Source organism: Momordica charantia (genome assembly GCF_013281855.1).
Source record: "Momordica charantia cultivar OHB3-1 chromosome 9 unlocalized genomic scaffold, Mcharantia_2.0 BLBB01000009.1, whole genome shotgun sequence".
NCBI lineage: Eukaryota > Viridiplantae > Streptophyta > Magnoliopsida > Cucurbitales > Cucurbitaceae > Momordica > Momordica charantia.
The window spans coordinates 2,808,608-2,827,991 of NW_028275167.1; the positions used below are offsets into that span (position 1 = coordinate 2,808,608).

Here is a 19,384-nt window from a genome sequence, read left to right on the forward strand (position 1 = left end):
CTGGGAATTAACCTCGTGATTTTCCTCATGGAGAATCCTCTCGCACAAATTTAGGGATAGAGATGCATTCTCCATCCCTATGTTGCCTGATTAGCACTCTTAAACCCGAGTGATATCCATGTTCATTATTATATGTATGTTTAGTGGTAATAAGTTCTTTTTGGGGTGAAAATCGTACTAGCACGTGGAGAACAATGATTCGTCAAGAAATAGCATACAAGCTCTAGGCAGATCCACCTCGGACCTTCCGAGGTGGAAGACTTAGTCACTATTTTCTTCATTAACTGGTAATTCCTTAGTTAAACCGTCCAGGTTCGATCTGAGAGATCCAACAGATTTGACCCTTCACTTTGACCAAAGTAATCGCCTGTCGGAGCCTACATCTATAAATAGAGGGCCCCACTTCAATCTCAAGTATATCGAATTTCTCCTCAAACAACTATTGAGTTCGAGCTACTTACTGACTTGAGCATTAAAGATTTTGCACTCTTATGCATGTCTTTCAATTGTGCTCGAAATTTAAGCTTGGATCGAGTTCGACCTTGACAAGGTCAAACTTTGTGCAAATTCTTACATAAACAATTTCATTTGGGTACAACCCTGCTTGTTCACTAACTAGATACTCCTGAACAAATGAGTGATTATCTTGTTTACCATCGTATATGTTTAGTTACAATTGACGCTACTAGGTCAAACACTACTTGACTGACTGAGTATCACACCTAAATACAACTTGAGTTAAAATTTGACTTCTTGATCCATGAAGGCCAACAATTTTGGTTTCTTGTGACTTCAAACATGAATAAGATGCTATAATGATTAGTTGAGATGTATATTTGATCCGGCCGAAAACTACTCCACAATAAGCATCAATGACGAAATTGAATTATTTGTTGAAAATCTTAACAATCAAAATTATATTTTTAAAATTTACCAAAATAGAAAATTTAAAGTCCAGTAATCAAAATAGAATAGACGTTAAAATGGTATATGAGTTAATTGTACAACTATATTTCCAAATGACAGTAATCAAACATAATTAGTAAAAATCTGTTATCCTCATATAGCAACGACCAGTAATTTCTTCCCAAATTAGTGGAACTAACATAAAAAACACAAAGAAGAAAAAAGGAATTATCAGATAATGTTCCAAACCAGAAATAAAATAAATAAAAACAAACGTCACATGTAGCCAAATTCACTAGGCCCGAAACAGTCAACCAACCACAAGACAGCACTAGATCTCAACGCATTACGTGGCACAGCACCATAGGACGAACAAAAAGATTCCATAAGACCGGAAAGTAGAGGATCCGAACTCTCCCTCACGTAACAAATTTTTACCTGAATGGCGACATTACAAAAGTAGCCTTTTGTACGATGCAAAGAAGACGAGGAAAGTGGGAAAAGAATTTGAAAAGCAAGGGTAATAAGGTAAATTGGCGGAATGAAAATTGAGGAGCTGGTCTCACGCGCGAGCTTGCCGTAAGGTCATAATAAAAATTGAACAGCTGACAGCTCCGAGTCCACGAAGTGTCTTTTTCACTTTTTTGGTCAAAACAGCAAACGCCATTAAACACGATTATTCATTTAATAATAATAATAATTAACTGTTTTATCTTTTTTTTTTCCTCTTAATTTTGTTCTTTTGAATCTTTTTAATTTTCTTTTTGATTTTCGATTTTTTTTTTCTTCCTCTCTCTGTGTTTCAAATTTCCATCGCATCCCGCTCACTCCCACTCCAACTTTACTCATCCACACTGTCTTTTTCTCTCCAGTATTCTTGCATTGATTCAACTTCTTTCTTTTCCGCTCTCTCTCTGGCCCGATCTTCATCTCTAGCTCCAATGGAGGTCTTGGAGCTTGGACGATAGATTCAGGTTTTGTTTCTTGTCTGCATCTTTTTGATTTCACGATTGTTTGGTCGCTGTGGATTAGGGCGGAGTGGACTTGATGATGTTCTTGAAGATTTGGGGATTAATTTGATGTGTTGGGAAGATGGGTTTTCGTGGTTCTGATTTTTAGCTGGAAATTTGGAGGAAGAAATTAAATTTTAAGTTTAAATTATTTCTTAAAAGACTGTGTAATAAGGAAATGGAATTATAGTAATTTGGACATAGTGCAAGAACGCAAATTACACGCATTGAAACTTTGATGTGGAGCCACACATTGTGTAGATCCTTTGTGTTCCTCCCTTTTCTTCTATATTCTTGGAGGCCAAGTACTGCTTGTTACTTTTTGTCTCAAAATTTTCTTATTTTTTAACAGGGAGAAGTTGTGATTATCAATCTTTTAACCTGCTCAATTTTCCAATCGTAAGATTTTTTCATATATTCTCAAAGATTGGTCACTGCATTGTCGAAGAATGTGGTGGAGGTACTTCTGGGGATAGGGAAATTAGAGTCATTTGTCATAATACGTAAGTTCAGATTTGCTACTTTTTTGGATTTTCAAGAATTACAAGATGTTAGAAGCTCATATGGGATCCATTGATCTTATAGATTTGTTAAACCAGCATCTTTTACTTTGAATTTCCTGTTGTTTCTTCCAATCTTTCTGGAGTCTGTAATCTATTACATATCATTCATTGTTGTACCAATGTAATCTCAATCATGGCTACAAATTAATACTACACTTCTGATAGTTCTGCGATATGTGAAAAGTGTGCACTATTTTAATAGAACAGTCCACTTGAAAATTTCAGCTACGATAACAAGTTTTGTAAGAATTTTAAACATTCGTGTAATTGCCAAAGCGAATATAGCTCAACGGTAATTGACATATACCTCCAACCATGAGGTTGAGAGTTCGATCCCCCATCCCACATGTTGTACTAAGAAAAAAAAAAACATTCAAGTGTAATTGTATCATGGAACTCTACTATTTTTCTTCCATCCCATCAATTTTTTGAGACCTTCTTGAAATTTGTTTAAATGGAAATATCTCCGAAGTCCAAAGCTTGAAGTAAAAATAGTAATGTTGTTAAGATCACTACTTGAGTCCTGTTCATTTTACAACAGGTTTCACTCAGATGCATTTTGATGATTTAATCTTCTTTGAGACCTTCAAATATGAGAAAAGAAGAAAATCACACCAGGGCAAATATTGGAGAATTCCCAGGTAGAATTACACGTGCTCGGGCTGCTGCATTTAGTGCATCAGCACAGCTGCCTCCAAAAGTTCCTGCACGACAGCCGGAAAAGAGGATTGCTCGGACTAATCTGAAAAGAGCTGCTTCAGATGAAAATAGCTGCCATTCTACTGCTAAATCATCTCGGCCATGTAAGAGAAGGGCTGTGCTTCAGGATGTCAGCAATATATGCTGTGAATCTTCGTACTCTAAATGTTTTGATGCAGCTAAAATTCAGGTGAACGAGTTTTTTCTTCTCCGCAATATTTGATTATGGATCTCTGTGAGCCTTACAATAGTCTTCCCATGTCTTGAGACTTCTAAAATTGCTTCAATTTTTGATGATTCTTAAATAAATGGCTTGAGCAAGAAGAGATCATGATATAATTGAAGTCTTGTGGGCCCTGCTGTATTTAGTAATTTCCTTTTGCATTTGCATGGCCATTCTTATACGAGGTTTTACTTGCTTTAAGGACATAATAGACAGATATCTGGCAAGGTTATGCAGCTTTGTTGAAAGATTCAGGTTTCTTTATGCTGGATTGGAACTTACATTTTTTTTTTGTTTGACAGGCCAATAATAGTAAACTGACGATCAGAAACCGTCTCAAGAAGTCCAAAGGAGCCCCATCAGTTGGTGTGGCTCAATCCAAGTTCCCTCCTGATCTTAGAACACAAGGCATACAAGAAAAAGTCCAGTCAAAAGCTAAGTTGAAAGTTGAACATTCAAGTAATTCTGAAGACCATGAGATACATCGTCGAGTAGATGGTATAAAGGAGGAGGCCACAAGCAATCTTCGGCTTGATAATTTGAGTTCTCAAAGTCATTCAGAGTCTCAAAATTTTCAAAATAAAGGTCCTTGTTCTTAACTTTTTGTTCTCTAAACTCGAGTACATTCATCACTCTCAGAAGTAGGAATGGTGCAAATTCAGCTTTCTTTGTGCTTTAAACTCTTTCTAACACATCTTCCACTTATTTTTATACATAACCTACATGCATTTCACTAGATATGGAGCCCGATAAGCCGATAATGTTGAAATTTGATTGCAATTTTTTGATAACTTCGAAAGAAAATTAATTAGTTTGGTTAGCTTGAGGTGACTATTCCAGCAAGGTTTGTTTTACTTTTCAAAAACCATGTTACTTTCCCTGCTTCTAGAAGTCAGATTCGGAGCACAAATTTAATGAAGTTGGTATTGGGTTTACTAACAACAAAGCTGGTGTTTGAGCTTTGAGGAAACATTTGAAACAATGTTTGAATCAGTAGTTCAAGCAACAATATGTATTTACATGTTTACTATAGAAACCTATGGCAATTTGACTTTGGAGCTACCTTCCTTCAAGGATAAGGTTAATAAATCACATTGAAGTTCTTACTTTCATGTTTGGATAATGTTGCCACCTCAAACATATAAAACTGCAGAAGACAAACAAAACTGACATATTTGTTTCATGTTTGAAATGGCAACAGCAGAGAAAGAGTTGCTTCTGGGGACAAGAAGCAACCTGGACATTACGGACATTGATTGTAATGACAGAGATGCTCAACTGTGCACCGTCTATGCCAATGATATCTATAACAATTTACGTGTTGCTGAGGTATGTGATGATGATTCTGTCTTTTTAATTTTTAAATATTATTATTATTGTTATTGTCTTCTTTCTTTTTTTTTTGTCGTTTGGCATTTTTGCTCATGGTCAGTGAATGAGGGGAAGAACATAAAGGATCTTGCACTCATAGCATTGACAATGCAGGGAAACAATACTAGTTCAGCATAAACGTGATTATATTGACCATAAGGGGTTCTAATAAGTTGGAATCCAAATTAGAAATGCTAACATCAACAATTTAGTCCTGTGCTCTTCTCTGTCTGATCATTTTGGATTTGCGAGTTCTGATAAAGATTTTAGTTACATCGATGTTACTTCTTATTCTAAGCAGTTTCCACATTATGAGATTTGAAAACAGTACTTAGTACTGACCTACTATGGATGCGAGTAATGAAAATGATCCAGCGTGCAAAAGCTGCATGTGTTGGACAGTTGAAGAGTGTCATGTTTCCTTACATGGATTAGAGCATTAAGATCCCTCAATTGATTTTTCGATTCAGATAATCAACCCTATATGTAATTTAAGTAATCTGTTTGAAATGACAAATGACCATTTTCTATTCTGACTTTTGATTTAAGCAGAAATCTTTTACGTAATCAATCAATCCATGATCGTTGTGCTAGGATGATGCAATCATTGCTTTGTGCCTTTAGGATCTGAAATTTTTGTTTTAAAATAGAAATTTGGATGTACTTGGTATGCAATATTGGTGTCAGGTCATATACTCATTCAACTCCACGATTGATTGATTCAAACTCGACTCCCACTTTTAAGCTTTAAACTAAAATGTTCTATTATCTTAACTGATTGCATTTCCCTCTCTATAGCTAACCAGAAGACCACGTTCCACTTTCATGGAAACAGTGCAGAGTGATATCACCCAAAGCATGCGGGGTATTCTGGTTGATTGGCTTGTAGAGGTTAGTGTCGATTCATGCCTTTTCTTTACCATTTGTCTGTAAAAACAAATCATAGACTAATAGCTGATTTCATGAAGCTCAAGCTGTAGACGATTCTTGTGTTTCTTCTTCCATATTTCTAATATTTGAACGAACTTATTCCTCAAGGAAAGTGCGATGAGCATTCATCTTGAAGCAAAAACACAATTATGATATGGCTGATCAACAAATTATTGTTTTCAGGTATCGGAGGAATACAAGTTAGTACCAGACACACTCTACCTAACTGTATTTTTCATTGATTGGTTTCTCTCTCAAAATCACATTGAGAGACAAAAGCTACAACTGTTGGGTATCACTTGCATGTTAATTGCCTCGTAAGTTTCTCAGACCTCCAGAAAAGTTGTCTATAGACATCATCCAAAAGTCTAAATTGTGTTTTAGGTTAAGTGATAAACCCTTGTAATATGCAACTAACGATGGTATTATGAGAACACAATTAATATCCCCAAACCCTTTTCTAATACAAGTATTTTGCAAATACTATTTAATATGAGAACTGGCAAAAGCTTATCTAAAAAGATTAGTTGAGCTATATTAGTTTGAATATGAAGGAAGTAACAACAGTGGTCCTTGTGCCCTCCAGGAAGTATGAAGAAATTTGTGCACCACGTGTTGAAGACTTTTGTTTCATCACGGACAGCACCTACACGAAAGAGGAGGTATGACATATTTGCCATTCAGAATAGTGGATGGTATATGAGATTCATTGATGTTAATCATGGTTTGATGAGTGGTTGAACGGCTGATTCCAGGAGAAAAAAAGGAACAGCAATGAAAGGAATGAAGTAGGAAGAAATTTACTTCTCTGAGGGATAGAAACATATAAGAGATGGAATGATTTGTTGGTGTTGTCTGCATTTAATAATGAATCGAGTCCTAAAATGAATTTTCCTAGTCCCAACATGGTCATGTTCATGATGCTTCACTTTAGAGCCAGATCATTATTTAAAGTTTGTAGAGCTGACTTAAGAACATTAGATGATAACATATTTCTCAAGAGTAACACATCAATGTCCTCTAGAAATCAGATTAAGGGTGCTGTTTAGGTTTCTCCTTTTGTTCTCTGTTATTAAAAGTTCGGCGAATTTTATTAGGTATTGAAAATGGAAGGTCAAATATTGAAGCATATGGGCTTTCAACTTTCTGCACCAACAGCAAAATCTTTTCTCAGGTATTTTTGCTTTGATGAGCTGCACGAGCAAGGCAGTGCATATACAACTTTGTGTGTACGTAGGCTCCGTGTTCTTATCTGTGCATGTTTCTGATTTTCAGGAGATATGTTCGAGCTGCACAAACGACGTATAAGGTAATAATATGGTCGATTTAATGGGAGCTTCCTTGCTTTTTCTGTCCTATAGGGAAAGCTATAATGCTTAACTTTCATTGATTTCTGCAGACCCCTAGTCTTGAACTCGAGTGCCTTGCCAACTATCTCGCCGAACTAACACTGGTTGACTATGGTTTCTTGAATTTTCTTCCCTCGGTTATAGCTGCATCAGCTGTATTTCTTTCCAAGTGGACATTGGATCAATCAAGTCACCCATGGGTTTGCATGTTCCCTTAACTCATCCTTTATTATTCAAGTCATCCTAAAGTACATGCTAGACTTGCTAACTTCATTCTCTTTTTGACAGAATTCAACACTGGAATACTACACCTCGTATAAAGCATCGGATCTGAAACAAACTGTTCTTGCTCTACAAGATTTACAGTTGAACACCAATGGTTGTCCTCTCAGTTCGATTCGCGTCAAGTATCGGCAAGAAAAGGTAAATGAGTACAAGAATTAGTCTACCAGAAACCATATCTTGTTACTTGGATATGCACATGTCATCTCACAAATTGTTGTCTCAATACCAGTTCAAAGCCGTCGCAACTTTGTCTTCCCCAAAATTACTTGACACGCTATTCTGAGCCACGAGTTAGATGAAGAACAACCATCCACAATTTGCCAACAGTTACATATATACTTGATATAGAAGTTAGAGATTCTCCCTGAACTAGATTCTTTTTGTCATTAACTCTACATGTTTAAGCCTGAAGTCTAATGTTAATCCTTACCCTTTTCCCATTAACATTCTTTCTCTTACATTTTTTGAAGCTTCTGTTTATAGTTCTATGACTTTTGGTCATGTTCCTCCCCAATCGATCTCGTGCCAGGTGGAGATTGGCCGTTGAACATACATTGTGACAGAAGGGAATCTTTGTCTGTAAGACCATGTAGAATTGCCACCCAAGATTTCTTTTATACTTTGGTTCACTTTGCCAAAGTTTGACCTGTTTGTTTTGAGCTTGATGATACAAAACATGAAAATTCTCAATGAATTCTATTACTAGACTTTGTCTCATCCTTTTGCTCAGTTTCAAAGTTTTGGGGATTGTATCATGGAGTTGTTTCAAAGATTGAATTGGGTCTTGTGGATCATGTATTTGTATCCTTTTTATATTTACTTCTCCCATCTTCTCAACGAAAGTTATTTATTTATTTTTTTAGTACAAGATTATTTATTTATCTTTTTAGTACAATAATTTGGGAACATGATGATCAAACCTTCGACTTTAAGAAGAATATATGTCAATTACTGCTGTGTTATGTTCATGTTGGCTCAACGAAGTTATTTAAACATACTTCCACTATATAAGCATAAATTTTGTTTTTTAACTCTGAGGTTTAGGTCCTTCATTTTCTTTTCATTTTTTTAGTACAACAAATAGGGTTGGAAGATTCGGTGATCTCCTGATTAGAGACGTGTGTCAATTACCGTTCCTGCATTTTCTAGTTAATTGACATAGAAGGAGTCAATTGATATGATACTAAATTTTTAGTTAATAAATAATAATCTAATAATTGAAATCCATCAACTCACATTCTATTTTCCTACGGATTAAAACTTCAAATTTATTATGTTGCATTATCAAAAAATAAAAAGTTACTACCATTAAAAAATGATTAATTTAAACTTTAAAAGGGAATAATAAAAAATTTATTCCCAAAGTTTAAATTTAGATACCTTAAAAATATATCTATAATTCAAAGTATAAAAGGCAGAAGGATCAAATTTATGAACCCAAAAAAGATAGAGTTCAGAAATAATAAATTAAAAATATATACCAGAAGGATTCGTACTTTGAGTTCTGTTCTCGTGAATTTTCTTCTAGAAATGGTGGAAAAATTGTATGAGTGGTCGATTATAGGTTCCATGAATTTATGAAAGTGAGCGCAGATTGATCGATGCGAAGAGACAGAGAACCAGAACTCGTTTGTCATCTTCTCATACACTGACAAAGAAAAGGAAAAGAAAGAAGAAAAGGAGGGAGAGAGAGAAAAAAGGTATTCAATTTGATTTGGGTCCAGCCTGAACTGGTCTTTTTGTCTCTGCCATCCAAGAAATTGGTAAATTTCAAACGCAATATTATATTCCCAAAAGTATTCTCTTTTTCTTATATAAATTGGGGAAGAAAAACTAGTTTTTGAGAGTCCAGATTAGCAGCAATTAAAGTTAGGGTTTGCTTAATTATTGAAAAGGGACAAGATGATGATGCAATTTGGTCTCTTCCATCAATTATCTTATCTGTGAGAGAGGCTTTTACCAAAGGGGTCCTCTCCTTTTTCTGGATTTTCGTGGCGGGGGAGGGTGGAAATGGAACTTTCTTCTCGTAGGGGGTCCTCTAGTTGAGAGACCCATGTAAATTTGTAGTTTAAACTTTAAAAGGACGAAATTTGGCAATATTCTGGGGGGGTGAAAAAAGCAGACAAAGCCAAGCCAGAGAAGTCAAAGTAACGCACAAAAACTTCAGAATAGCGTGTATTGTAGCCCAACCTCCCCACTCCACTCCCCAAAGTAGAATAAAAAAGAGGGAGATCAAAAGCCGTTTGGCTTTATTTTGCCTTATCTTTGACGAGAATCATATGTTGTTTATTATTACATTGGCGTTCTTCAAGGCGTGCCAACCCCGTTACCTCAGCTCTCTTTCTCGCCCTCAAAATTGAGTTTTGGGGCATTTTGGGTTGGTGGGTCTTAGGGGAAATAGACAAAAAAGAAGGCTAGTAATCAACTAATCCTCTATATTATATATTTTTTGGGTCTATCGGAAAGTTTCAGAATCTGGGGTTCTTTTGGGGTTTCGAGATCGGTGGGTAAAGTAGTGTAACTTTTAAGTTAAAGGGTCTTTTTGGGGGGTTGAAGCTGTTGGGGTTGGCGATACAGAAATGGGTTCCTATGGAAGACTTGCGAGAAGGGCATTGGAGACCGAGATGCCCATCATGGTTCAGGTATTCGAGCCGTATCTTATTATCATCAGATTACTGTTTCAATCTCTCTCCCAACTTTGGTGTGTGTTTCTATGTCTAAATGTGCGTGCTTGTTTATTTCTTGGTCAGGGTGATTATTATTGAATAATGGGCGGTGAAATTTTTTGCAGATTCAAGAATTATTCCGGGGAGCTAAAAATGCTTTGTCACTTGCTCAGGTTTGGAAGTGTTTCTCAATTACTCGTTTTTTTTGATTTGTTATGCTGATGGGGAAAGTTTCAGAAAACGAGAAAAGAAAAAAAGGTCTGTATTGGCTTCTCAATGCTGCCATGGCGTTGATGGCCTAATTTTTTTATATGGTTTTTTGTGTTGTACAAGGAGAATCTTCTCTTTGTTTATTGCGTTTGGAAACTAACTGAATGCAGATTTTCGTATTGGGGTGAACTTTAACGGAAATGTATTTTTCAAGGTTATTAAAAAATCGTTTCTGGAAACTTTATTCTCCCAGTAATGGATATACATTTTTCTATATATTTAGTAATCTTTGCATAATTCAACTTGTTTCTTTTTGCCTTATTTTCCTTGTGACCAAATAATAAACGAGTAAAATAAGAAACTGACTTTTGTAAATATAAACTTTGATCCAAACTATTATACTGTTACGGTATTGGAACCAAATTATGATTACTAAAAAAGCTGATCAATGTTGATTTTTTTCCCCACTGCTCTTAACAATAACCCTTACAGATGCAGCTTTCATGTTCTGGCTATTTTTTTGCTGGTACTTAAAAGTTTGTCATTTTAACATGCTGTAGGGAGTGGTATATTGGAAACCTCCAAAACAGGCACTGAGTAAGGTGACAGAACTTGTTTGGGAGCCTTCAATCAGTCGCTATGGGGCTGATGAAGGTATCCCTGAGCTGAGAGAGGCACTGACAAGAAAGGTATATATTTTTTTATCAAATTTAATATACTTGAGTTCTCTTTTAGTATGGCTTTCCAGTGGTCTATGATTCAGAGACCAATCTCTTAGTTTGGTGGCAATACTTGTAAAAGTTGATTGAATTCATAGAAGACTACCAATGAAAGAGAACAAAGAGCTGAATCTAGGATTTTTTATTCATAATCCTGTGCTTAATCATTGTGCCTATTGAATTGATCTTTCTAGTTTTTACTGAATTGAAAACAGTTAATTGCTTTGTGTTGAAATTTTTAACCCTTTGCAGGGATTTATTTTCAATCCATTTATATTTTCAATGGTTCACATTATCAGTACTAATGTCAACATATTGAACTTCCTTGTGATATTATACAAGGAATATACGAAAAGAGGGCTCAAACTTCATACCCTTTTCATTTCTAAAGCTGACCATTGTTTTATCAAGTAAAAATGATCATTATCGTTCAAACTTCTTACCATTTCGATTTCCCAATTGACTGAAATGCATAACATACAGTAACGTTATTTCACATCTCTCAGTCAAAGTTCATACCCTTTTAGTTTCTAGTCTTAGAAATTTTCGCTTGCTTTATAAATTATAACTCTCAATGCAACTGTTGCCTATCACTGTTATCTGTGAGTTTGCTATATGAAGTCATTTTTCTTTTCTCTCTTTTTCCAGATGGCTTCTTCATCATTTGACAATTTATATTTGTACTCACCTTACTGGATTTTTCTCTGCGACTAACCGTTTTATTTAGTTTCTGACATGTTGAAAAGATTAGATTCTTGTCCATCTTCCATAACAATATCTTTCTTATTCTTTAACATGACAGTAGTGTTCTTTTTTTGAAATTGGATCCTGGAAAGTCGTTGGGAAACTTTATCATTTTGTTTGTTTTGCAGTTGCGTCAGGAAAATAAACTGTACAAGTCTTCTGTGATGGTTACAGCCGGTGCAAATCAGGTGAGAATTGGGCAGATCATTTGAAATTGTTCATAATTATCAATCAAAACTGGCAAGGATGCCCAGCTTAAGTTGAGCATCACTTATCTGTTAGACATGATGCCATTCATTGACTTAAAGGGTACCGAGGAAAGGGCTCAGTTGACGAACATAAATGCAACATTGCATTGCATGCATATATTAGCTTTTCTTTGTTCGGTCATTCTCTCATATTAACTACTTTTATCCATTTTATTCTTATAGTAAAATATAGTAACAATTTTACTGCAGGCATTCGTGAATATTGTTCTTACATTATGTGATGCTGGGGACTCGGTGGTTATGTTTGCTCCGTATTATTTCAATGCTTACATGTCTTTCCAAATGACTGGTGTCACTGATATATTGGTAGGTCCTGGTGACCCGAAAACACTCTATCCAGATGCAGGTAAGCATTTACTGTCGATTACATATATGTAACCTAAAATTGCAGTCACTATGTCTTTAGCCCTTTCTGTGTGGCCCTTGATTTTGTCCTTACATTGCTCCTGTTATTAAAATATAAGTATAGATAGATATAATGGTGAAAAAAGAAATTGCAGCTTCTGCTCTTATGGTGAAAAAGGAGATCTATAGTTCAGCTGTTAACCTGGTTGATGTTATTTTAATTTTTTTTTTAAGATGAGAAACAATCTGATTGAACCATACAAGGGGAAGCTTTACAAAAAAGGTCTTAGCTGATGTAGTGTTGTGTGTTAGTTACAAAATAGTTCAGACCTAATACAAGAACAAAATAAACAAAAACAGTGACTTCCCACAGCTGGGCAAAATTTCTAAGGGTATCATTGAAGATTCTTCTAATTGGGATGTGATAATTAAGACCATAGTTCTTGCTTGATCAGAATTCTCTAAGAGCATAGCTCTGTTATGCTCATACATTCAATATATGTTTATTATTTACATCTATCATGTATTGAAATTGGTTATTAACTATACAGGGCAATACTATTTTTTCTCTTTAAGTTACTCATAAACTAGTTGTGTTTCTACGCGTGAATGAAGTCTTGTGATAAAACAGTCTTTTGCGGTGGTTCATCTGCTCTTCGACTCATTGTTCCTTATCATATTTCGGTATTCAGATTGGTTGGAAAAAACACTATCAGAAAACAAGCCGACCCCTAAGCTTGTTACTGTTGTTAATCCTGGGAATCCATCTGGTACCTATATTCCGGAACCTCTTCTCAAGGTCTTGATTCTCTGTCTATCTATCTGATGCCTTAAATTTTCCTTTCCATTTCTTTTTCTTTTGAATTTATTCTTTTTAATGTTACCTGAATCGACTTTTTGCTTCTTCCTCGGGGCCGTGCATAGAGGTTAGCAGATATTTGCAGGAATGCTGGTTCTTGGCTGGTTGTGGATAACACCTATGAGTAAGTCCATTGATGTTTGCCGTTCTTTCTAAACTCATGAATACATTATCATCTTTAGAAACATTTATAGAGACTCATTGCGGAGGCCCGAAGAAAACAACAAAACGAACTCATTGGTAATCGGGATGGACTGTGTATTATATTTTTGTTGCAACAAAGATAATAAATGTCTTTCCTTGTTGAGGAGTAACCAGTTTGCAATTGCCTTAAGCTCTGAATGAGAGTTTTTTGAGATACTTGAAATCTGTTGTTGCAGGTACTTCATGTTTGATGGCTTAAAACACTCATGTGTCGAAGGCGATCATATTGTCAATATATTCTCCTTCTCAAAAGCCTATGGAATGATGGGTTGGAGGGTCGGTTACGTAAGTTACGCTCTCATCTCGATCTGTTTATCGTAAATTTTCGTGTAGTCGTAACTGATGATTGAAATCACCAAGCAGATCGCATACCCTACAGAAGTTGAAGGATTTGCAGCTCAACTTCTAAAAGTTCAGGATAACATTCCCATCTGTGCTTCTATATTATCACAGCATCTGGCTCTCAACTCTCTGAAGCTGGGCCCAGAGTGGGTCACCGAGCAAGTAAAAGACCTTGTGAAGTGCAGAGATATCATCCTACAAGCACTCTCTCCTCTTGGAGAAGGCGCTGTTAAGGGAGGGGAGGGTGCCATATACCTCTGGGCCAAGCTTCCCGACAAGTTCATCGACGACCACCAAGTTGTTCGGTGGCTCGCCAACAGGCACGGGATAGTTGTGATCCCTGGAACCGCTTGCGGGTCGCCGGGAAATGTCAGGATCTCGTTCGGAGGTCTGGTGGAGGACGAATGCCGAGCTGCGGCAGAGAGGTTGAGGAAAGGTTTGGAAGAGTTGGTCAGTGATGGAATGGTACAGTGACTGCAAGTTCCAATCATAGTTGATTCAACAGCTGAAATTTGAAAGCCCTGCTGCCAAGTTAAGCCAACAGATTAACTTGCTGCATTTGAATAAATCTTCAGTATTTATGACCTTATTGGCATATGAAGGAAAAAAAAAAGAAGATTAGAATTACGTAATAACATTTATTGAAATGTGACACAAAAACATCAATCACATCCTCATGACTGTTTTTGTTTATATTAAAGTTGTCTTCTGTTAACAGCTTCCATTAACCTCCATTACTCTTTCAACTTTAGTTACCATGAAATTTGTATTTTAGTTATTATGTTTAAACTATCTTTACTCAATAAATGACTGATAATCAACAAGCAACTGAAGTAGAAATTATTAATCAATATTTAGAGAACAGTGGCTAAATGTAGGCTTTCAAAAATGTTTTTAAATACTATTTTGGTTTCTATACTTTTCCCTTTTGATTCATTTGAGTTTCCACACTTTTAAAATACATCCATTTTGGTAAATGTTATTTTAGTTCATTCATTTTCATTTTTATCTTATTTATTTCTATCATAATTTTTACATTTTATTCACTAAATTTATTGAAATGTATCTATAAATTTTTATAAAAGAATTTTGATTGTATATAAAAATTGTGTTAAAATTATACCAATAAAATCAAATCGTTTAAAGTATTGAAAAAAGAGATGGTGGAGTGGCAATGAGTAGAAGTGGGCCCAGTTTGGCCCAACTTTTAGCTTCAAATTTAATGGGCCCATTTCGGCCCAACTTTTAACTTCAAAATTATTGGGCGGGGCGGCCCTACAATCCTAACGGTTCTAACAAACCTTTTCCTTTCCAAAGGGAAAGCGAATATGGACCTAACTTGCATAAGAAGCCCAAGGTTATTTCAGTAATTTAGTCTTCTTCTCCGATTTCTCGCTTCTGGCTTCTGAACGCTTATGCGTCTTCGTCATAGTTCGCTGCATCGTCGACGTGCTAGAGAGAGATAGAAGAGAGAGAGAGAGAGAGGCTGTGGAGGTTGATTTCTTCTTCATCTTCATCAGTTCTATGCTTTAAGGTGTTGCCAATTCGAGTGAGAGAGAGAGATAATGGGAGGTTCTACACTGGTGGGCTTCCAGGACCATCTGAAATTGGCGAGGGAATACGCTCTTGAGGGGCTCTATGACACTTCTATAATCTTCTTTGACGGTGTTATAGCTCAGATCAACAAGTACTCTCTCTTTACCAATTTCATCTCTACAACTTCAGTTTTTGTTACCTGATTTTCATTTGAGCTTGCTTTTCGATCTTGATCTTTATTTGCGTTTTGAATTAGCTGCTTCTTCGTACTGAACTAGTTTTTATTTTCTTCATGTTTACGAAGTCAGATTGATGTGATTTGACTTGTTCAGTTTGCTGCCTGTGTTGTGTTATTGTGAAAAAGCACCCAAAAAGGAAGAATAAAGTAAGGAGATATGATATCGTCTCTTCTTATTTTGGATAATCGAAAACCCAATTTCCCGCTCTGGATTGTTCTAATATTAATTTAAATTTATTGTGAAAATTAGGGAGTAGAGGAATGGGATAGGATAATCATCCCAGCTTTTGTAGTTCTCTATAAGGATAGTTAAGTTAGACTTAATGTCTTGGTATGACCATAAATTGTACTAGTGGATCATATTTTGGGGTTGTTGATTAACGATCATGCTATGCCATGTTACCTGCCGCCAATTTAGTTTCTAGTTTCCGTGAAAGATGTAGAAGCAAAAGAGATCTAAAAATTTGATGATTGGTAGTACTCCAGCGCTGGGAAGATCAATCCTGCCGAATACCTCTTGTTTAAATCTTTGACGTTTTTAACTATTCTTTTCTTCAGTATGGTTCTGACTCAAGTTCCACTTATTTATCAATTTTAGGCATCTTAGTTCAGTAGATGACCCTTTAATGCGTGCAAAATGGATGAATGTGAAAAAAGCCCTCTCTGAGGAAATAGAAGTTGTAAAGCAGTTAGATGCAGAGAGGAAGGCTTTTAAGGAAATACCCATGGGTCGGCGTCCAGCTTCTCCTCCAATTCATGGTAAATCATCATTTGTTTTTCAACCATTAGATGAGTACCCAACTTCTTCAGCCCCTCCAATGGATGATCCTGATGTATGGAGGCCTCCAAGTAGGGACTCTACAGGTAGAAGGCCTGCAAGGGCTGGTCAAGTTGGTATGAGGAAATCACCACAAGATGGGGCTTGGGCTCGTGGTTCCACCAGACCAAATACTACTGCGCGTGGTGCGAAGGCTGGTGGTTCAAGTCGTGCTAACACTGGCGTCCGTGGATCAACTACTGGAAAGAAAGGCTCTAGTACGAGTGGTAAATCTAGCAAGACAGATTCTGCAGTAAGTTCTGTAAGCCCAAATTTATTTCTCAATTCCTTTTTCCTCCACGAATAACTTGGCTCTTATGCATGTGTGACACTCTCCATTTGTTGCATGAGACATATGATCCAACCTTCTTTTGAGTTGATTGCTCTGCGTGCGAAATTCCTTTCCTTGATGATGTTTTACCTTCTTCTCTTGTGCGTACAAGTTCAGCCATTTCTGTCCTTTCACCTGTCTATAGTTTGTTTTCTCACATTTAAAGAGATTTAGGGCCAGTTTGGGAGTTTTTTTAACGTATTTTGGTTTGCGATTAATAACTTCAGTGCACAATAGCGCTAACCTTTAGGCATCAGATCACAGTTTGAAACCATTTTTGAAAACCAAAATTGAAAACTATTTTAAGAATTGGTTGCCAAACAAGCCCTTAATCTCAATTTTCTTTTTATCTATTGTCTCCCATTGCCTTTCTCTCTCTCTCTCTTTATTTATTTTATTATTATTTTTAATGAAACCCACATTCATTTTACAGAAATCATAAATCAGAAATCACTTTTATTTATATTTGTTTTCATGAATTATTAATCTGTTGTAATTTCTATCTCAAGGTTGTGTAGTGTAGTATATATTATGTTTCTATGGATCATTTAACTAATGAATGATATTGTTAGAATGGTGATGATGATGGGAAGTCTAAGAAGGGACAGTATGAGGGACCTGATCCTGATCTTGCTGCTATGCTTGAAAGAGATGTGTTGGAAACCAGTCCAGGAGTGAGATGGGATGATGTTGCAGGCCTGAGTGAAGCAAAAAGACTTCTGGAGGAAGCTGTTGTTCTTCCCCTGTGGATGCCAGAATATTTTCAGGTATTATTGAATTAGTGAACTAGACAAGTCTGTAAATTAGTTGAGTGGAACGATACCAAAACAATCATCAATCTGTACTGATTTTCTAGCCATGATGATTAGTATGCTTGGTTATATCTATCCCTGTTGTTGATGAGTGCTTTAGCCTTCAACGATGGAAATCAATAATATTTTCTAGGGGCTGCCCATTCAACCTGACCTTTAGGAGGGTTTATTATGTTACTGCCAGATGATTGATAGAGAAATTGAAACTTTACAGAATTTGAACCTAAAATTTCTTTTAGCTTTAGATTTTATATCTGCAGAGGGCATTTGTTTGACTTAATATTTTTCTTTGTCCCATGCTGGCCATAGCGTGCTTGTTACCTGTGTCCATATGTCATACATATAAATCTTGATTCTTGCTGCTTCTTCCTTGCAGGGAATAAGGAGACCGTGGAAAGGAGTCCTAATGTTTGGCCCTCCTGGGACTGGGAAGACATTACTTGCTAAAGCTGTGGCAACTGAGTGTGGCACAACATTTTTTAATGTTTCTTCTGCTACCTTGGCTTCAAAATGGCGTGGGGAGAGTGAGCGCATGGTCCGGTGCTTGTTTGATCTTGCAAGAGCTTATGCACCGAGTACTATCTTCATCGATGAAATTGACTCTCTATGCAATGCTCGTGGGTAAGATTCTTCATGTAATTAGATGATTTTGCTTACGATCAACGTTCTTTAACTCTCTTCCTCTTATTTTTATTGAGAAAAATAACTGCATCAAGGTGTTTTCTTCAGGGCTTCAGGTGAGCATGAATCATCCAGAAGAGTGAAGTCAGAGCTTTTAGTTCAGGTAGATGGTGTAAATAATAGTTCCTCAGGCGAAGATGGTAGCCGTAAGATAGTGATGGTTTTGGCTGCTACAAACTTCCCGTGGGACATTGATGAGGCACTTAGGTTGGTCCTGTTAACATGCTTATACTTCATTCTTCAAGTAAATTTGATTGTTTATGTGGTGGACGCATTGGTGCGGCAGTTAGTCTTACTGGGGTTGCTAGTTGATTTCTTCTTTTAATTGGTGCTACAATTTCAGGAGGAGGCTTGAAAAGCGTATTTATATCCCTCTTCCTAATTTTGAGAGCAGGAAGGAGCTTATCAGGATAAATCTAAAAACTGTTGAGGTAAATCAAGTGACTATTCGGTCTTAGTATAAGTAATGCTGTTGGAATGACTGTACTTGCACAGGGATTTATATTAATTCTCATCTCCTTTGAAAATTTTAGGTGCTTAATTCTTGCACCAATTGCCTTAAGTGGGTTATCATATTTGTTCTCTTATCTTCGTTTGTGTTTTAATTACTTCTTTTGGTTTAGTTATCATTGTTCGTAAAGGAATCCTATACTTGTTCGTTGGTTTGAACTTACCTTGCAAAACTATTTTCTTAGTTTGTGAATAAACTTATTTGATGCAAAATAATTATGATTGTCTATATTAGGTGGCTCCTGATGTGAATATTGATGACGTTGCTCGCCGGACAGAAGGATATAGTGGGGACGATCTCACAAATGTTTGCAGAGATGCTTCCTTGAATGGAATGAGACGGAAAATTGCTGGAAAAACTCGCGATGAGATCAAGAATATGCCCAAGGATGAGATTTCAAAGGACCCTGTTGCCATGTGTGACTTTGAAGAAGCATTGAAGAAGGTACAACGAAGTGTTTCTGCTGCTGATATCGAACGGCATGAGAAGTGGTTTTCAGACTTTGGGTCTGCATAAATTACAAGCTACTATCAAGATCAGTAACGGATTCACAACTTCTCCAGTTGATTAAGTGATTTGTTTATTAATTTTGTCTTTATGATAATCATTGTGTTGTCGTGGTGTGATTAATAGTAATCCAAGTGTCTGCAGCGTCCTATACAGCTTGTGAAACTTTGGTTCCTTTGACCACTGACTCTATGTAACTTATTGATTACGAAGAAGTTGAAGTTTCGATTGAGATTCAATTCTGCACCTATGAAATG

The 19,384-nt window shown here is 36.3% G+C and overlaps 3 protein-coding genes across 8 annotated transcripts; all 3 read left to right on the top strand.

Moving 5' to 3' along the window:
• The first annotated feature begins 1,680 nt into the window (after positions 1 to 1,680).
• LOC111022094 (cyclin-A2-4) lies at positions 1,681 to 8,130 on the top strand. 3 transcript variants are annotated; one of them, XR_015787415.1, is made up of 13 exons: positions 1,681 to 1,880; positions 3,021 to 3,368; positions 3,704 to 3,986; positions 4,603 to 4,730; positions 5,571 to 5,663; positions 5,886 to 6,019; positions 6,289 to 6,364; positions 6,800 to 6,876; positions 6,978 to 7,011; positions 7,102 to 7,251; positions 7,340 to 7,474; positions 7,566 to 7,686; positions 7,866 to 8,130. XR_015787415.1 is itself a non-coding variant. In XM_022299261.2 (12 exons), exons 2-12 carry the CDS (start codon positions 3,072 to 3,074, stop codon positions 7,617 to 7,619), a joined length of 1,461 nt encoding a protein of 486 aa, XP_022154953.1. In that variant the 5' UTR covers positions 1,681 to 1,880; positions 3,021 to 3,071; the 3' UTR covers positions 7,620 to 7,780. The 3 variants fall into 3 exon arrangements, 2 of the variants coding, with proteins under 2 accessions (XP_022154953.1, XP_022154959.1); XM_022299261.2 differs by lacking the exon at positions 7,866 to 8,130 and having other exon boundaries at positions 7,566 to 7,780; XM_022299267.2 differs by lacking the exon at positions 7,866 to 8,130 and having other exon boundaries at positions 4,606 to 4,730; positions 7,566 to 7,780.
• Positions 8,131 to 9,268: 1,138 nt separating this feature from the next.
• LOC111017541 (Pyridoxal phosphate (PLP)-dependent transferases superfamily protein) lies at positions 9,269 to 14,409 on the top strand. Its single transcript, XM_022293333.2, has 9 exons — positions 9,269 to 9,978; positions 10,128 to 10,175; positions 10,773 to 10,901; positions 11,804 to 11,863; positions 12,134 to 12,290; positions 12,982 to 13,088; positions 13,214 to 13,272; positions 13,529 to 13,637; positions 13,716 to 14,409. Exons 1-9 carry the CDS (start codon positions 9,916 to 9,918, stop codon positions 14,166 to 14,168), a joined length of 1,185 nt encoding a protein of 394 aa, XP_022149025.1. The 5' UTR covers positions 9,269 to 9,915; the 3' UTR covers positions 14,169 to 14,409.
• A 693-nt stretch (positions 14,410 to 15,102) lies between these two features.
• Positions 15,103 to 19,366, top strand: ERH3 (P-loop containing nucleoside triphosphate hydrolases superfamily protein). 4 transcript variants are annotated; one of them, XM_022295225.2, is made up of 8 exons: positions 15,103 to 15,381; positions 16,067 to 16,227; positions 16,333 to 16,547; positions 17,189 to 17,383; positions 17,805 to 18,049; positions 18,158 to 18,316; positions 18,453 to 18,540; positions 18,855 to 19,366. In XM_022295225.2, exons 1-8 carry the CDS (start codon positions 15,260 to 15,262, stop codon positions 19,134 to 19,136), a joined length of 1,467 nt encoding a protein of 488 aa, XP_022150917.1. In that variant the 5' UTR covers positions 15,103 to 15,259; the 3' UTR covers positions 19,137 to 19,366. The 4 variants fall into 4 exon arrangements, with proteins under 4 accessions (XP_022150917.1, XP_022150907.1, XP_022150913.1 ...); XM_022295215.2 differs by having other exon boundaries at positions 16,067 to 16,547; XM_022295221.2 differs by having other exon boundaries at positions 15,104 to 15,381; positions 16,067 to 16,538.
• The last annotated feature ends 18 nt before the right edge of the window (positions 19,367 to 19,384 follow it).

Excerpts from the sequence above, each read along its gene's own strand:
- ERH3 (XM_022295215.2), top strand. The coding sequence starts at position 15,260 with ATGGGAGGTTCTACACTGGTGGGCTTCCAGGACCATCTGAAATTGGCG. Across the intron at positions 18,317-18,452 it reads GACATTGATGAGGCACTTAG|GAGGAGGCTTGAAAAGCGTA; the intron begins GTTGGTCCTGTT and ends CTACAATTTCAG. Across the intron at positions 18,541-18,854 it reads TAAATCTAAAAACTGTTGAG|GTGGCTCCTGATGTGAATAT; the intron begins GTAAATCAAGTG and ends TGTCTATATTAG.
- LOC111022094 (XM_022299261.2), top strand. The coding sequence starts at position 3,072 with ATGAGAAAAGAAGAAAATCACACCAGGGCAAATATTGGAGAATTCCCA. Across the intron at positions 6,877-6,977 it reads ACAGCAAAATCTTTTCTCAG|GAGATATGTTCGAGCTGCAC; the intron begins GTATTTTTGCTT and ends TCTGATTTTCAG. Across the intron at positions 7,475-7,565 it reads TCAAGTATCGGCAAGAAAAG|TTCAAAGCCGTCGCAACTTT; the intron begins GTAAATGAGTAC and ends TCTCAATACCAG.
- LOC111017541 (XM_022293333.2), top strand. The coding sequence starts at position 9,916 with ATGGGTTCCTATGGAAGACTTGCGAGAAGGGCATTGGAGACCGAGATG. Across the intron at positions 9,979-10,127 it reads AGATGCCCATCATGGTTCAG|ATTCAAGAATTATTCCGGGG; the intron begins GTATTCGAGCCG and ends AATTTTTTGCAG. Across the intron at positions 12,291-12,981 it reads AACACTCTATCCAGATGCAG|ATTGGTTGGAAAAAACACTA; the intron begins GTAAGCATTTAC and ends TTCGGTATTCAG.